The sequence below is a fragment of the Mobula hypostoma genome, chromosome 25 (assembly GCF_963921235.1).
Source record: "Mobula hypostoma chromosome 25, sMobHyp1.1, whole genome shotgun sequence".
Taxonomy (NCBI): domain Eukaryota; kingdom Metazoa; phylum Chordata; class Chondrichthyes; order Myliobatiformes; family Myliobatidae; genus Mobula; species Mobula hypostoma.
In genome coordinates this window covers 44,968,964-44,985,814 of record NC_086121.1, presented here as the reverse complement: position 1 = coordinate 44,985,814, position 16,851 = coordinate 44,968,964, and the positions used below count along the sequence as shown (strand labels likewise).

The window sequence follows — 16,851 nt, the reverse complement described above, 5'->3', positions numbered from 1 at the left end:
TTCTTTGTCTATTCTCCTAATCTGTCTAAGTCCTTCTGAAGCCTCTCTATATCCTCAGACCTACCTGCCCCTCCACATATCTTTTTATTGTCTGCAAACGTTGCAACAAAGCCATCAATTCTGTCAACCAAGTCATTGACATATAACGTAAAATGAATCATTCCTAACACAGACCCCTGTGGAATGTCACTTGTCACAGGCAGCCAACCAGAAAAGGCTCCCTTTATTCCCACACTTTGTCTCCAGCCAATCAGCCACTGCTGTGTTCCTGCGAGAATGGGCTCATAATATTGTGGCACCTTGTCAAAGGCCTTCTGAAAATCCAAGTGCACATCATCAACCAATTCTCAATCTATCGTGCTTGTTATTTCTTCAGAACATTCCAACAGATATATCAGGCAAAATTTTCCCTAAAGTTTAACTTGCAGGTTGAGTGAGTGGTAAGGAAGGCATTTGCAATGTTACAATTCATTTCAAGTGGACTAGAATATAGGACCAAGAGTGTACTGCTGATGCATTGGTTAGACTGCACTTGAAGTATTGTGAGCGGTTTTGGGCCCTTTATCTGAGAAAACGTGTACCTGAATTGGAGGAGGTTCATGGACTATATGGCAGGAGGCAAAAACTGGGATAAAGGGGGCCTTTTCTGGTTGGCTGCCGGTGACTAGTGGTGTTCCACTGGGGTCATTATTAAAACCGCCTCTTTTCACATTATATGTCAGTGATTTGAATGATCGAATTGATGGCTCTGTGGCCAAGTTGGCAGATGATACAAAGATAGGTGGAGAATGAGAATGGTTCTGGGAATGAAAAGTTTAATGTAGAACACAGAACAGAGAAAACCTACAGCACAATACAGGCCCTTTGGCCCACAAAGCTGTGCCAAACATGGCCTTACCTGAGAAATTACCTAGGGTTACCCACGTATGAGGAGCATTTGATGGCTCTGATCCTGTACCCACTGGCGTTCAGAAGAAAGGGGGTGGATCTGATTGAAACTTAGCGAACATTGAAATACCTGGACAGAATAGATGTGGAGAGGGTGTTTCTATAGTGGCTAAGTCTAGAACCAAAGAGCACAGCCTCATCATAGAGGGACATCCATTTAGAACAGTGATGAGGGGGCATTTCTTGAGCCAGAGGATGGTAAATCTGTGGAGTTCATTCCCACTTCAGCTATGGAGGCTAAGTCATTGAATATATTTTAAATGGAGATTGGAGATAGTTAGATTATTGTTTAGACATGGTGTCAAAGGTTATGGAGTATGGGATTGAGAGGGATAATAATCTAGCCGTTTTGAAAAATGTGGAGCAGACTGGATGGGCTCCTATGACTTTTGGTCTTATTACGATATTGAAATAGTAAATACGGGTGGCACAGTGATGCGGCTGGTAGAATTGCTGGGTCACGGCCTTGGAAACCTGGGTTCAACCATGAGTTTCATCTTATATCTCAAAGACTTGATAGTTGCTAGGTTAACTAACCATTGTAAATTGCTCCGTGATGGGTTGTTGGGCAGTAGATGGGGATGGTAAGCATGTCGGAGAAAAAAGTCAAGGGGGAAATGCATAAGAAGACATGACATACCTTCTTCCATGATGTAAAGAAAAAAATACAAAGGCATTAACACACATATTGACGACATTTGAATTACCAAGGCATAGGAGACTATGGCTCTGATAATGCACGTCAGTGGGACCAGTGTAATTCTGCAGCAGCTGATATGAATGTGGTAGAATGCAGGGTTTCTGCTCTGTATAGCACCATGATTGTGTTTGCCAGGGAGGCAACCGTGACAAAAGGAATAGACAATATGTGCACACGTTTTTACCTGGAGGGAATTATCATGATCTTTAACCTGGTGCTTCAGAAGCTAGGGGAAGCAGGTTCAGTCGTAAAGTCCAGAAGGGAATATGATAAATATATGAACAGAAAACTGGGCAGGGCATTTGGGTAAGAACGGGGATGGGAGAAGGGGTAGTTGTGGTTTATTAGGTGACTCAGCTAGAGAGTTAAAGAGACAGTAGTGATACGACTTCTGTCTGAAAGTAATGGACCTGAACTTCATCAGACAGGAAAAAGTGGTTTGGTTGCATTTCTTGTTGCTACTTGTAGATTTTGCCAGCTGTTGCTTGGCCACAGATATTTCAATTCATCACTCAGTAGCCCAGATGCGTTTGTCATGACGTGGAGATGAAAATTCATCTTCTTTCCAGTACAAAGAGTTTGTAAATTTTCATTAAACTCCAGCAGTTAGCATATAGAGTCTCAGGCTACATCAACACAGAAGCACACCCTTTAGCTCATTTTATTCATACTGACTTTGCTTCTGCATAGACCTATCTATCTGCACCAGGACCAAACCCCTCTTTACCCTTCCCATCCATGTACCTATCTTCTATACCTCTTAAGTGTTACAATTCATCCTGTATCTACCATTTCTGCTGGTAGCTCATTCCACACCTGCACCATTCTCTGAGTAAAAAAGCTCCCCTCAGATTCCTTTTAAGCATTTCACCTTTTACTCGAAACCTATGGCTTCTAGTTCTGGCCTCATCCGACCTCAGGAGGAAAAGCCTGCATGCATTCACCCTACCTATACCCCTCATAACTAACTTTATATTTTTATGTATTCTGCTGCAGGGGACCAATTACCTGTTATAATGCCCGGGCCACAGGATGTTACAGAAATCGAAGGCAATGATGTGACCCTTCAGTGTCACGTTTCGGAGGGAGCTCGGCCATTCACGATAGAGTGGAAAACACCTCATCAACACCAACCAGGTACATGGCTTCTTTCCCTGCAGAGTTCTGTTAGAAGCAGATCAGTACTGGAATTAAATGCAGAATGTTTCATTTTTGAGGGGTTGGGGGTGTTGATAGCAGTAGTTGTTGGGGCATTGCCGTTGCTGGCCCTGAAACTCTACAAGCATCACTTGAAAATCACCACCTTGTTCCTGCACTAACATGGCTGAGAGACTGAAATGACCACCCTGAACCATTGATGTTCAATTTGCTATTAGAAAAGGAGGTGGGCATTGCTTGGAATATGTTTATGTGGGGATCCTTTACCGAAGGCCATTTGATTGCAGTTTTCAACAGTAAAAGTGTGAAATACTGGAAATACTTTGGAGGTTGATTTGAAATGTTAACTGTGCTCTCAGTTCACAGATGCTGCCTAAACTGCTGGATACTTCCAACAAGTTTGGTTTTATTTCAAATTGATAGCTTCTGGTATTTTGCTCTTCATTTGACATAAACTCAGTAGCCACTTTATTGAGTACCTCCTGTATCTAGTAAAGTGGCCAGTGAGTGTATGTTTGTGGAATTCTCTGCCACAGGAAACAGTTGAGGCCAGTTCATTGGCTATATTTAAGAGGGAGTTAGATATGGCCCTTGTGGCTAAGAGATCAGGGGGTATGGGGGGAAGGCTGGTACAGGGTTCTGAGTTGGATGATCAGCTATGATCATACTGAATGGCGGTGCAGGCTCGAAGGGCCGAATGGCCTACTCCTGCACCTCTTTTCTATGTTTCTATGTCTTCTGCTGAGGTAGATCATCTACTTCCAAGTTTGATGTGTTGTTTGGTTCAGAGATGCTCTTCTGCACATCACTGTTGTAACATGTGGTTATTTGAGTTACTGTCACCTTCCTGTCAGCTTGAACCAGTCTGGGCATTCTCCTCTGACTGCTCTCATTAACAAAGTGTGTTCTCCCACAGAATTGCCACTCACTGAATGTATTTTGTTTCTCGCACCATCCTCTGTAAACTCTAGAGACTGTTGTGCATGAAAATCCCAGGAGATCAGTAGTTTCTGAGATACTTTAACCACCCTGTCTGATACCAACAGTCACTTCATGGTCAAAGTCACTTAGATCACATTTCTTCCCCATTCTGATGTTTGGTCTGAACAACAACTGAACCTCTTGACCATGTCTGCATGCATTAACAAGCAGTTGATTAACGTGCAATAATGAGCTGGTATACCTAATAAAGTAGCCAATGAGTGTATAATTCCATAATTAACACATGCAAATAAATTATAACAATATTCTATTCCTATTGCATCAATTACACCATATTCAGTCTCAGTTTATTTCACTACGCACTGAGGTCCAGTGAGTAAATCAAACCTAGTTTAAAATTACTGATTGTATTTATGATTAAGGAGACACAGGTGGGGAGTTCAGAGAGTGTTGTATGCTTTCTGCCCTTTTTGCTGAGTGTGAGAATTCCACAAGGTGCCAAATCCTAAAGCACCAGGTGCCTTCTGTGCATTAGTCAGCAGCAAAAGAAATTAATAAAACTTAAGTGGAATCAATGACCAAACCTCATTGGAAATAATGCTTGTCTATAAGCAGTGGGCACTGTCATTTCCCTCATATCCTCTGCTATTCCTTTAACCATGCATTACATTCTGGAAAGCAGACAAGAAAACAGAAGGTGAGGAAGTTGGTACAGGAGCAAGGCCAACTGGTCCCTCTAGCTGCCCCATAGTCAATCTGACTGTGGCAGATCTGGCCCAAGCTTCCTCTCCTTTATTGTGCCAGCACCTTATAACCAACTCATCCTTTCAAAACATATCTACATAAGATAGAAAGGAAATCTAGCTCATCCTTAAATCCCTCCAGTTACGCAGCTCTACAACCCCGCAGAATTCCAGAGATTCACCATCACCTGCAGAAAGAGGGGCGACCGTGCAGGTGATTGTGTTGGCTATAATGGAATTTTGTCATTCTGAAGGATCATTCCCGTGTGACTGAATCCCGATGGGCTAGCCAGCAAACCAGAACTGGTCAATATTTTTGGTATTCTCCTTCTTCGGAAAGTATTTTTCAACAAAACTGTGATATAGATCTTTGTGTTCAGACTAGCAACAGGTTGGATCCCACGGGACTTAAGAGTAGCCAGTGTTGTTCAAGAAAGGAAATAGGGGTAAACCAGGTAACTATAGCCGATGAGTGATGAGTCAGTGGTAGGGAAGCTATTGGAAAGGACGCTGAGTGATAAGATATCTGCACATTTGGAAAAGCGTGGCCCACTGGTAAATGGTTGAGGATCTTGATGAGGGTAAGGCAGCAGATATTATCTACATGCATTTTAGTAAGGCATCCACTAAGGTTCCTCATGGTAAGTTGACTCTAAGATGAAGATGCATGGAATCCAAGGTGAAAAGCAAGTTTGAAGTCAGAACTAGATTACCCATAAAAGAAAGAGAGTAGGGGGTGGAAGATTGTTATTCTGGCTGGGTGTTCCTGACCAATGGTGTTATTGAATTGAATTGACTTTATTTCTTACGTCCTTCACATGCACGAGGAGTAAAAATCTTTATGTTACATCTCCATCTAAATGTGCAATGCACAATCATAGTAATTTATAATAATTTATAATAAATAAAACAGTCAATGTAATATAGAATGCACTCAAATCAGTGTGAGTTCATCAGTCTGATGGCCTGGTGGAAGAAGCTGTCCCAGAGCCTGTTGGTCCTGGTTTGCATGCTGCGGTACCGCTTCCCAGATGGTAGCAGCTGGAATAAATTATGGCTTGGTCCCCAGTGATCCTACAGGCTCTTTTTACACAGGTGTCCTTGTAAATGTCCTGAATCGTGGGAAGTTCACAAGTACGGATGCACTGGTCTGTCTGCACCACTCTCTACAGAGTCCTGTGATTGAGGGAGGTACAGTTCCCATATGAGGCAGTGATGCAGCCAGTCAGGATGCTCTCAGTTGTGCCCCTGTAGAAAGTTCTTAGGATTTGGGGGCCCATACCAAACTTCCTCAACTGTCTGAGGTGAAAGAGGCGCTGTTGGGCCTTTTTCACCACACAGCTGGTGTGTACAGACCACATGAGGTCCTCAGTGATGTGGATGCTGAGGAACTTGAAGCTGTTTACCCTCTCAACCCCAGATCCATTGATGCCAATAGAGGTTAGCCCGTCTCCATTCCTCCTGTAATCCACAACCAGCTCCTTTGTTTTTGTGACATTGAGGGAGAGGTTTTATACTTGACACCACTGTGTCGGGGTGATGACTTCTTCCCTGTAGGCCTTTCTCAGTAAAGAAAGGTGCTGGGACCTCTTTTTTTTTGTGATATATATCAAATACTTGGATGAAATTGCAGATAGGTGGATTAGTAGGTTTTATGGATGACACCAGAAAAGCGTTAGATGGAGTTTAATCCAGGCAAGTGTGAAGTGTTGCACTTTGAGAGGTCAAAGGAAAAGACAAAGTATACAGTTGATGGTAGACCAATTAGTAGCATTGAGATACAGAGAGGTCTGGGGATCTAGGTGCATAGTTCACTGGAAGTAGCGATGTGAGTGGGTAAGGTGGTGACGGTGTTTCGCATACTTATCCTCATTGGGAGGGGTGTTGAGTATAAGAGTAAGGAGAGTCATATTGCGTCTATATAAAATAGCTAGACTGCGTTTGGAGTACTGTGTGCAGCTGTGCTCACCACATTATCAGAAGGTTGTAGATAAGGTGCAGCTTGCTGCTGCTTGGATTGGATGATATGAGCTACAAGGAATGGTTGGACAAATTTGGGTTTTTCTCCCTGGAGCGTCAGAGGTTGGTGGGAGACTGGACAGAGGTTTTATAAATTATGGGAGGTATAGATGGGGGTACGGTCTGAATCTTTTCCGCAGGGTAGAAATGTCAAATGTCAAATGCCGGGGATGTGATTTTATGGCTAGATGGAGGAAGTTTAAAGACTACGTGAGGGGCAAGCTTTTTACACAGAGACTGGTGGGAGCCTGGAAGGGTTACTAGGGGTAATAGTGTAAGCAGGCAGGTTGGTCGAGTTTGAGCCTTTCAGATAGACACTGAATATGAAGGGGATGGAGGGACATAATGATACGCAGGAGAAGGACATTCAATATAAATTGGCATCAAGTGTGGCACATCATGAGCCGAATGGCCTTTCCATTGCTGTACTCTCTATGTTCTAATGTCAGGACTGTGTTCCACTCACAATAGCCTATTTTAATGTAGAGAAAGTTATCCACAACTGTGATTTCCACTCCAGCAAACTTTACAAGTGTTCCTTCAGGTTTGAAATGCAGTTATGGTATGAATTTTGATCAGTGATATTGAGATGTTTGCTGTTTACGTATGTTTTCCTTGCCTACTGAAATTTGAGAAAGGATTTATTATATGTCCTGACGAAGGGTCTCGGCCCGAAACGTCGACAGTACCTCTTCCTATAGATGCTGCCTGACCTGCTGCATTCACCAGCACTTTTTGTGTGTGTTGCAAGGGTTTATTATGTGAGTTTTGGTACTGTGGGGTCCAAAGAATGAAAACTAACCGGAGGTATCGTGTTGGAGTTGAAGGACGAGCTTTTAATATTAGTAATGTAAAATGGTTTAGGTATAATTATTTTTATAAAGAGTAGGAACTGCTATAGCTTATTGTGAGAGACCCTGTTGTTCTGCTCTGGCTTCAAACAAACCAACTGCATTGATCTCAGATTTCTGGCAGCTGAAGGGGGACTTTGATAAATTGTTAGCCATCACCTTGCTATTTTGCTTAACTACTTGGAAAAATTAAGAGTACTAATGCACACAGCACAAGGAAAGTTTGAAGCAATATAATACTATATGAAACGAACACTTCTCCTGTTTGCCTGGTGTTTCAGACAATATAAAGATCAGTGGCGATGGCTCTGTCATAACCATCAGTAGGATTCGCCAACAAGACCAAGGCCAGTACAAATGTGTGGCTCGCAATCGGTTTGGATCAGCATTCAGAATAACGACCCTGGTCGTACAAGGTACAAAGCTGTAAAACCATTGTAAAGCTGTAAGCTTCATTTATCCATTTATCTCTGCAATTTGTCAACAGTTTTCTTGGCACAACAATGATGCCTGTTTTTGATGTTCCTCTCATTTGTATGTTCTCTCACCAAGTGCCTGCTTTCTAGTTTTAGTGTGAGCTTAGGCTGATGTGTAGTTTTCTCTAGCTCTTGTCAGTAGTTGTGGATGTCATTGTATTGCTGTACTGACAGGCTGCTGCTCTCTGGGGCCTCTTTTTCAATAAGATGCAAAGCTAAGGAGCTGTCTACTGTCTCAGTTCAAAGTAAAGGACCCCAGGCTCCTTGAGAGGGTAAGGGTTTGCCCTCCCACCTGGGTCCAACCACACTTATCCCCACTCATTCCCACTAAAATAACGACATTAGTTGAAAAAGAGGATCATGTGCTTTCCCAGCGTATATGATGATATATGAAGAAGATGGCAGAGTTTGTCATTGAAACGTCGATAATAATTGATACCTGTACCCGGCTTGAAACCCAAGTAAAGTTTAACTACATTAGTTATTTATCTCATTCTGGTGTTTGCAACCACATTGTACATATTATCAGGGGTCTTTTCCATACCCGGCTGCAGAGAGTAGTGTATTAGTCCTGTGGTATTTGGGGCATCCTGCAAATTTGAAATATGTATAATATACCCCTACCTCTACTGCCTGTCACCTGCCAGCTCCCTCTCCCCCACCCACCCACCTGCCAGCTTCTCACAACATCCCCTCTCTCCCACCCCCTCACCTGCCAGCTCCCCCTCTCCCACCCACCTGCCCCCTCACCTGCCAGCTTCTCACAACTTCCCCCTCTCCCACTCACCTACCCCGTCACCTGCCAGCTTCTCACAACATCTCCCCCCACACACCCACCTGCCCCCTCACCTGCCAGCTTCTCACAACTTCCCCCCTCTCCCACCCACCTACTCCGTCACCTGCCAGCTTCTCACAACTTCCCCCCTCTCCCACCCACCTACTCCGTCACCTGCCAGCTTCTCACAACTTCCCCCCTCTCCCACCCACCTACCCTGTCACCTGCCAGCTTCTCACAACATCCCCCCCATCTGCCAGCTTCTCACAACTTCCCCCTCTCCCACTCACCTACCCCGTCACCTGCCAGCTTCTCACAACATCCCCCCTCTCCCACCCACCTGCCCCCTCACCTGCCAGCTTCTCACAACATCCCCCCTCTCCCACTCACCTACCCCGTCACCTGCCATCTTCTCACAACTTCCCCCCTCTCCCACCCACCTACCCCGTCACTTGCCAGTTTCTCACAACATCCCCCCTCTCCCACCCACCTGCCCCCTCACCTGCCAGCTTCTCACAACTTCCCCCCTCTCCCACCCACCTGCCCCCTCACCTGCCAGCTTCTCACAACTTCCCCCCTCTCCCACCCACCTGCCCCCTCACCTGCCAGCTTCTCACAACTTCCCCCTCTCCCACTCACCTACCCCGTCACCTGCCAGCTTCTCACAACATCCCCCCTCTCCCACCCACCTACCCTGTCACCTGCCAGCTTCTCACAACATCCCCCCTCTCCCACCCACCTGCCCCCTCACCTGCCAGCTTCTCACAACTTCCCCCTCTCCCACTCACCTACCCCGTCACCTGCCAACTTCTCACATCCCCCCTCTCCCACCCACCTACCCCGTCACCTGCCAGCTTCTCACAACTTCCCCCCTCTCCCACCCACCTACCCCGTCACTTGCCAGTTTCTCACAACATCCCCCCTCTCCCACCCACCTGCCCCCTCACCTGCCAGCTTCTCACAACTTCCCCCCTCTCCCACCCACCTGCCCCCTCACCTGCCAGCTTCTCACAACTTCCCCCCTCTCCCACCCACCTGCCCCCTCACCTGCCAGCTTCTCACAACTTCCCCCCTCTCCCACCCACCTGCCCCCTCACCTGCCAGCTTCTCACAACTTCCCCCCTCTCCCACCCACCTACCCCGTCACCTGCCAGCTTCTCACAACTTCCCCCCCTCCCACCCACCTACCCTGTCACCTGCCAGCTTCTCACAACTTCCCCCCTCTCCCACCCCCCTACCCCGTCACTTGCCAGTTTCTCACAACATCCCCCCTCTCCCACCCACCTGCCCCCTCACCTGCCAGCTTCTCACAACTTCCCCCTCTCCCATCCACCTGCCCCCTTACCTGCCAGCTTCTCACAACTTTCCCCTCTCCCACCCACCTACCCCGTCAGCTGCCAGCTTCTCACAACATCCCCCCTCTCCCACCCACCTACCCCCTCACCTGCCAGCTTCTCACAACATCTCCCCCCACATACCCACCTGCCCCCTCACCTGCCAGCTTCTCACAACTTCCCCCTCTCCCACCCACCTGCCCCCTCACCTGCCAGCTTCTCACAACTTCCCCCTCTCCCACCCACCTACCCCGTCACCTGCCAGTTTCTCACAACATCCCCCCTCTCCCACCCACCTGCCCCCTCACCTGCCAGCTTCTCACAACATCTCCCCCCACATACCCACCTGCCCCCTCACCTGCCAGCTTGTACACTCTGCCCCCCCCATTCCTCCCACCTTATTCTGGCTTCTGCCCCCTTCCTTTCCAATCCCGAGAGAAGGGTCTTGTCCCAAAACATTGACTGTTCGACCCCCCCCCCCCGATAGCCTGACCTACTGAATTCCCCCAGCATTGTGTATTTATTTAGCAGTACACATGGAGTCGGTCCTTCCTGACCTTCAAACGATGCCACCATGACACCCCTGACAAACCCGATTAACCATTGCCTAATCACAGGACAATTTACAACAATCGGTGAACCTACCTGGTACGACTTTGGACTGTGGAGAGGCGGGTGGTATCTGGGTGACCGGGGGGAAAAACCCACACATTCCACGGGCAGGATGTGCGGAGTGACACCGGATTTGAACTCTCAATTCCGGACCGGAACGCCCCAAGCTGTAGTCGGGTCACGCTAACCACTACCCCACCATGGTGCCTGTTTTCTGTGTGTTGCTCAAGATTTCTGCAGAATCTCTTTTGTCTGTGTAATATGAAAATCTGTCCTCTCCCTGGCGTGTTCAGCCATCTGCTGCCTTGTCAATGCTGAAGCTTCTGTTTAGAGTAATGGGACATTTATTTTGCAATGAGTACTGGTGTAATTTTGCCTTGAAGTTATAGATATTTTCTGTAAGCTGCCAGTAGGATGAATTGACTCTCATGTATTGATCTATCTGAAGTCTGAGTGGGATGTGGCACAGTCCTCCTGCACTATACAAAGTTGTCTATGCTTATTGGTGTCTGTTTCATCAGTGGAATTTTCCTTCCTTCCAGGGTTTCCCACTGTGTCCATCTCTCCCCAAGGTCCAGTCCGGCTAGGTGTGGGTAATTCCATCACACTGGAATGTGTAGGTATGGGAGAGCCTCGTCCTACAATAAGCTGGCATCGGGTTAATGGCAGGACAAGGAACAACTTGGGGAGACAGGTGCTAAAGGAAGGCGATCCCATCCTGACAGTGAGTAAACATTGACCCTTAATACTGACAGTGATCTTTAACCTGCAGCATTATCTCTGTTCTCTCTCCACAGATGCTGCCTGACTTGCTGAGTGTTTCTGCTATTTTCTAATTTTAGTTACGATTCTTAATTCTCATTTCCACTTCTTCCAACATCGTCTCTGACAAATTTGAGCTTGGGGGAAACATTTTCCCTGCATCCACTTGCACTTTATTCTGCATTATTAGTGTTTTACCTTATCCTCACTCGGTGCACTGTGTGATGATCTGATCTGTATGAACAGTATGCAAGACAAGCTTTTCACTGTACCTTGGTACATGTGAAAACAATAAACCAATATCAAAGTAATAAACCACTGTCAAATAGAGTTTTGTATGTTTCATCGCTTTATCGCGACAGCTATAAGATTGGAGTTTGATTCCTGCTGCTGTCTGCAAGGACTTTGTACCTTCTTCCCGTGACCATGACGGTTTCCTCTGGTGCTCAGATATCCTCCCACCTTCCCAAAGGAAGTATGATTAGTGATAGTAAGTTGTGAGCGTGCTCTGTTGGCATGGCGACACTCGCGGGATGCCCAGCACAATTCTCGCTAATTTGTTTTGGTGCAAACGACGCATTCTGCTGTATGTTTTGATGTACGTGTGACAAATAAAGCACACTTTTGTCTTTGAGTACTGAGTCCTAATCTGAATTCCAGCAGTGAGTCTGGCGAACCATTGTCGCACACCCTTTCTTTAGTGAGGATTCCAGGTCATTTTACAATGTTCCCAGTGTGGTCTCGCCAAGGTCCTGTATAACTGTTTATGACTTCCTTGCTTCTGTGCTCAGAATCCCTTGCAAGGAAATCCAACATACATCCTGCCTTATTTACTGTCTGCTGTATCTGCATATGTTTGCTGTCAGTGACTGGTGTACAGAGGTGCCCGGAGACTTCGTATATCATTTAAGTAACTCAGACTGTTTGTTTTCTTCCGATCAAAGTGAACAACTTCACAGTAATCAACATTAGTTCTGCATCAGTTGTAAAGTTGTCCACTGTCTCAGCTTGTCCCAATCACCCTGAAACCTCTTTGCATCCCCCTTACAACTCATTTTCCCACCCAGTTTCATTTTGTCAATAATTGTACAAATATCGCATTTGGTTCCCCCTGACGTAAGCACCATAAACAGATGCAGGCCATTTACAGCTGTATCTTGTCCTCACAGAGCAAAACTATGATCAGTATGAGCAAGATGCTTGTGAATAATGATTTAGCTTAGTGTACTCTCACTGGGTTAATTAAAGTTATTGTGCACTTAGAGCATATAATTATGTACAGGTTCAAAGAGCTACTTTATTTTGTAAAGTTGGGAGTTGGATGAAATGAGCAAGATTGTGCTGATGCAAGACAGATGTCCATTACCTTTTGCACAAACATCATATACTCTCTGCAGATCACTCCTGGTTTTGTAGAGCCTCAATTACGGGCACAATGTTATTAATCTTGCACAGTGTTTTCTTATAAATCAGCAAGTCCAGTTGCACCCTGAGGTACAGAATCACACCAGGCTGATGAAATAAACACCACAATTCCCTGTTTTAGCAGGTTAATTTCTCTGATTTGTAACCATTTCTGTGATGTTGGGAATCTATGAACTCTGGGCAGTATTACCTTAGAATCCTCTGAAGGATCTTCCTTTTGCTGCCTAATGATCTACAACAGATCCAGGCTGTGTTTGCATCACACTTGTTGCACAATTACACAGCATAAACAGAGAGGATGCTCAGGCAGAAATATGTGCATGAAAACATACCTCTGGAGTTCGTTGGCTTCTGCAGCATCTGTGAAGGGAAAGGTTTGTTTGATATTTAGAGTAGTGACACTGCTACTGAGAGTGTTCCCTCTACAGTCTCAGTCCTGATGCAGGGTCTCGACCAGAAATGTTTGTTGTGACATGTTTATTTTCTTCAGATTCCACCATCTGTGGTCTCTGATATTTCCAAAGGTATGTGCATAACTTCAGCAAGAAAAGCCGTTATCCCTTGCAAAGAACACAAAGAAATAAATGTCATTTTAAATCCCAGTTTAAAATATCTTTTGATTATATACATTTAGACAATTTTGACCTTATAATTGCTTTTTTTCTTACTGTTAAATTGTAATCATATTTATATATCGATTTCTTCCACTAAATATGAAAGATCATGTTGACAGTGGAAATTACTGGAGTTTCACTATCCTAGCACTGGGGGCAGCAGAGTAGCCCAGAAATGCAGTACGTCAGCCCAGCTTCTCATCCTACACCACAGGGAAAGCTTGTTCCCTTCAACAGCCAGAATCTCTATTATGTAAAAATAAGGACACCTCTCACTGATCCAATAAACTTCACCGCTACCTTGCCTTAATTATTGTCCATTACCCTAGGATCACTCAGGCCACTGCCATGAGTGATCAACAGTAGGCACTCAATGTGTGCTACTTAATTTTTCAATGATTTACGACTCGTGGAACTACAACATTCGTGCCTATTTAATCCCAGTTACTGAATTTCCCATTTCAGATTTCTTCTGCCCGGCTGCAGGATTCTGGAATCTACTCCTGCAGGTCCACGAATATGTTTGGAAAAGCAGAAGCACAGGTGGAGGTCATAGTCGAGCGTTCAGCCTCCACACCTCAAGCTCCTCAGGTTACCGCAGAGGAACCTTCAATAACCACCACAGCAGGCCAGACCGCTACCCTGCGTTGTTCAGCTACTGGTGTGTATGACATTGACAATGTCTGGTGTTGATCATAAAGCTTAGGATATTATTGAATGCTTCCTCCTTATCTAGCCTACTTAGATCTCGTAGGTTATTGTGAATCTGTCCAAGAATGAGTCTGGAATGTCAGCAGGCTCACCCTTCATGAGATGAATATTTCATTCAGTTACGTTGAAGGGTTAAACTTCACTCAAGGCAAGTCTTGTGCATCTCAATAGAAAAGCTTAAAATGATTTGCAAGAATAAACTGCTACAACAATGCAAAACTTAAAGGAAAACATAAAACACTCCTGTTGTAAGGGCAATGTTTAATTTCACTGTGTATCCAGACTGGGTTTCTCTGCTTCTTACTACAACATTAAATTAGGATATTATTGGAATAAGCAAAGGATATTGGTTCCAAGATGTTAGCTGCTATTTCAAGGGTCAGCCTAGTTCACTTACCTTAAACACATCTTTTGCAGTCATGTCAGAAATGCAACGAATATCTTTGCTTCATTAAACCATTGTTCCAATTCCTCGTCTCCTTTGGACAGGGAAATCTCCGTTTATTTTGCCTTTGTATTTCCATTTTCCTAATTTGAGTCTGTCTCTAATATTTTGAACACTTTGCTTGGATTCTTTGAAAAAATCGTAATCTTGCAAACTTCTAGTGCTTTAAAAAATGTCTACTTTCATAAAATGGTAATTAAGGAAACAGTAATTAGTTATTGAACAGCTCTGAGGCCTCCCCATTTGAGAGAACAAGGTCAGTCATATCATCGTCAAAGAGGCGAGCAAGAGTGATGAATTTTCATGGGCATCCCGTTGAAGACACTGATCCAGGTTCTGCTGGATACATTTTTCTTGAACCTGACGGACGGCGAGTATCATATCAATGGTGCTTTTTCCAGGGTGGAACTCACATTGCGTCTCAGGCATTTTCTTCTCTGATATGATGGTGATTTGACGGTTGAGAATGATGTGGGCTAGGACCTTCCCGGTGATCGACAGCAGCAAGATACCACGATAGTTATCACAGTCAGCTTTGCTGCTTTTGTTCTTGAAAAGAGTTATGATCAAAGTGTCTCTGAGTTCATTGGTTATGTTGTTTCTCTACTTCCCAGATGTTTTTCAGAATGTCATGTAGGGTCTGTAGTGCAACTGACCCATTGATTTAAAGATCCCTTCCAGAGGCTTTTCCAGAATTTAAGTGGGCATTGGTTTATTTGACCTCAGCCACAGTAGAAGGGAGATTGAGGTTGTTGGCAGAGAGTTTCTGGGGGGTTGGATCGAGTGCAGCCTGGTCTGTGGTAGAGAACCTGTTGAACAAGTTGCTGAAATGCACTCTTTACCTGTCCACAAGCATCCTTCTTCTCTCTGAGAATGGACTCTGCCATCTGCTTACAGAAGGGGTGTGGTGCAACTTGTGTGGCCCATAGATTGTTTTAATCTTTAAAGTTTTTTTTAATCAGTGTAGTACTGGATTTCCTCTGCCTTTCTCTCTCACCATTCAGTTCACATTCTGCGTACTGCAGCCTGTGCTTGCTTCTGAAGATGATTGAAGTGATTATGTTTCAGGATTGAAGAAAAGTCCTTCTGCCATACAAGAAATGCCTTTTCCTTCTCTTCCAGAATCCTGGTGATATTCTCTTCATTTTCGTCAAACCAATCCCGATCAGCTTTCTTTTTTGGTTGGAGGCCTGACTTTGCTGATTTCAACACTATTGATCCCACTTCTATGCTGTATCATATGGCACGAGGCAAGGGTCTGTGCTGCCCTCGTGCTATTCAACCTCTTTTTCCCATGCACACTCAACCATGCAGTCGGGGGTGTTAAACATGGGGTGTCCTGAGAGCACAGACTTGATGGATCATCATTTGATCTGCATCCAAATCCAGGACAGTTAAAAGAGTCATCCTGGAAGCACTCTATGTGGACGGCTGCACTCTAATGGCCCACACGTGTCAGTTTGTCCTCACCATCAGTCTACACAAAACAGAGGCCTTATTTCAGTCTGCTTCTGGATCCGCTGCTGTGCCACCTTCCATCACCATCGAAGGCACACGCTGAGGGTAGTAAAGGAAATTAAACACCTCGGCAGTGTCAGCTCCAGTGATGATTCCCTGGATAAGGAAATGAACAGGATTTGCAAGTCTAGTCAGCGCCTGGGCTGCCTGCGATGTGCTAAGCCAGCACAATGTCCAGATGTCCACTAAGATCAACCTGTACAAGGCTGTTGTCCTCACCAGCCTCCCGTACGGTTGTATAATGTGGACCATATACAAAAGGCAACTCAAATTGCTGGAGCGATTCACATGCTCAGCCTGAGATCCGTTATAGGTATCTGCTGGAATGACCGTATCACAAAGCTGGAAGACCTTAACAGGGCAAAGGCTACCAGTATTGAAGCCGTGCTCCTGAAAGCACAGCTTGGTTGGAACGGACATGTTTAACACATGGAGGACTCCTGATTCTCTAAGCAGCTGCTCTATGGCCAGTGATCACAGGGGAGCAGAAAAACATAATGGACCTCGTAAGAGGTAAAAAGGCTGTGAAAGCCAGCATTGCTTATAGCGGGCTTGCTCCCTGGTATCTGGACCATAGGGTACACAACAGAACTGGCTGGCACACCTTGGTTAAACTTGCTTACAGCAACTTAGAAGATGGGCGTCACGCAGAGCTGGACGCCGCCCGACAGAAGAGAAAAGCAGCAGCAATGGCCTTGCCAATGGAATCAGGACAACTCCCTTGTCCCCACTGTGAACACCTATGCCGTTTACGAATTGGCCTCTACAGTCACCTCCAAACACACATCAGACGAGCTGCACAAGCACAGTTGTTATCG

The 16,851-nt window shown here is 45.3% G+C and overlaps 1 protein-coding gene across 4 annotated transcripts in view; it reads left to right on the top strand.

The window, feature by feature from the left end:
- The window catches only part of hspg2 (heparan sulfate proteoglycan 2), a 546,546-nt gene that overhangs the window by 429,203 nt on the left and 100,492 nt on the right, over positions 1-16,851 (top strand). For all 4 annotated transcript variants that reach the window (XM_063033469.1, XM_063033470.1, XM_063033468.1 and 1 more), the window contains 4 exons: positions 2,645-2,785; positions 7,643-7,777; positions 11,101-11,282; positions 13,825-14,020. In XM_063033469.1, the coding sequence (XP_062889539.1) occupies positions 2,645-2,785; positions 7,643-7,777; positions 11,101-11,282; positions 13,825-14,020 (654 nt within the window). The remainder of the gene's footprint in view (positions 1-2,644; positions 2,786-7,642; positions 7,778-11,100; positions 11,283-13,824; positions 14,021-16,851) is intronic.